At 57.0% G+C, this 1306-nt stretch overlaps 1 protein-coding gene across 1 annotated transcript, besides 5 other annotated features; it reads left to right on the forward strand.

Annotated features, from left to right (window-relative positions):
- Positions 1–346: part of a mobile genetic element that runs on past the window's edge.
- Positions 1–1306: part of a sequence feature (areas not merged during assembly with more than two copies in the genome that could not be assigned to a particular haplotype) that runs on past the window's edge.
- On the forward strand, positions 615–929 carry Tc00.1047053509147.50 (mucin TcSMUGL, putative; the record flags this gene model as incomplete). The annotated part of the gene is made up of 1 exon (XM_801203.1): positions 615–929. One exon carries the CDS (start codon positions 615–617, stop codon positions 927–929), a length of 315 nt encoding a protein of 104 aa, XP_806296.1.
- Positions 746–781: a microsatellite.
- Positions 1189–1210: a sequence feature (AT_rich).
- Positions 1233–1304: a mobile genetic element.

Here is a 1306-nt window from a genome sequence, read left to right on the forward strand (position 1 = left end):
GAATTTTTGGAAGGCGGTGATTGAAGGAACCAGGGAGCCGATAGCGACAAGACGGATTTTTTTTTACTTTTTATTTCTTATTTTCCCACCACCCCCTCTTTTTGATTCTCACCTCGCGGCGGGGCCTTGTGGCTGGCGGAGCCCAGGGTCTGCCACTTGGTATGCGATAGTATTTCCAATCCTAACAAGGTGCACCGTGTCGCGAGAGTGGCTATCGGAATATATTTACTTGGAGCAAACATCGAGGGAGTGGCGAACCCACTGCCTCTCCACCACCCCCCTTTTCTCTTCTTGTTTGATTTCTTTTGATGATTTCAGGATCCGGCCAGCAGCCCAGGCGAATATTTTTTTTTTCATCGGGTTGGGTTTGTTTGTTGTGGGCGCTGACTGTGTGTGTGTGCTGGTGCCCCTGCGGCGTGGCGTGGCTGCTGCGTCGCGTCTCGGTCCCACTCCCCCGCTGTCTGTCTGTCTCTGTTCTTTTGTGTGTATGCTGTGCACCTGCCCGTGTCTCTCCCTCCCATGCTGCGTGCTCTCGTTGTGCCTGCCCGGTGCCGGCCCGACAGGAGAGTTTACACCGCGAGCAACAAGCGAAGTCCACAAAGGCCCAAGTGACAATGATGCTGCGCCGCGTCCTCTGCGTGCTTTTGTTTGCCCTCTGCTGTGCGTGCGTGTGCGCCACGGCCCAGGAGGAGGGGCAGTACGATGCTGCTGTTTTTAAGGCTGCTGGGGGCGACCCGAAGAAGAATACGACTAACACTACAACTACTACGACTACTACTACCTCCAAGGCGCCCAAGAACACGACCACAACTACCTCCAAGGCACCGACTCCTGAAGACGCGCGCAGCCCTGGCGGCCCTGTGTGGGTGCAGGTGTCGCTGCTGCTGCTGCTCAGTGCCGCTGTGGCGACCGCCGGTGCTGCGTGCTGAGTGCGGGGCGGGGCGCGTGCGCCGTCGGTGTGGAGTCCCGTTGTGTGCGGCCACTGCCCACACGCGCGGGAGCACCGACTGGCGCCTGCGCCGCGTATATTTGAGCACCCTGCAGCGGTGTGGATGTATATATTCCAAGTGTCTTTGGTTGTGGGTTCTGGCCCCGTGCCGCCTGCCCGTGCATTCTCTGCGACGGCCGCGCGCTGATGTACATCTCCTACCGCCGCCCCGCCCCTTGTGGGGGGAGGCGTCGGTGCGCTTAATTTTAAATTTTATTTAATGTTGTTTTGGTTTATTTTTTTTAGCTTGTGAAAAGGATGTTCGCGGGGGAAGCTGGTCCCCTAAATGAATATGTCCTGATAAAGTGGAGATGTTTC

Source organism: Trypanosoma cruzi, genomic scaffold (assembly GCF_000209065.1).
Source record: "Trypanosoma cruzi strain CL Brener 1047053517155 genomic scaffold, whole genome shotgun sequence".
In the NCBI taxonomy this organism is placed as follows: Eukaryota; Euglenozoa; class Kinetoplastea; order Trypanosomatida; family Trypanosomatidae; genus Trypanosoma; species Trypanosoma cruzi.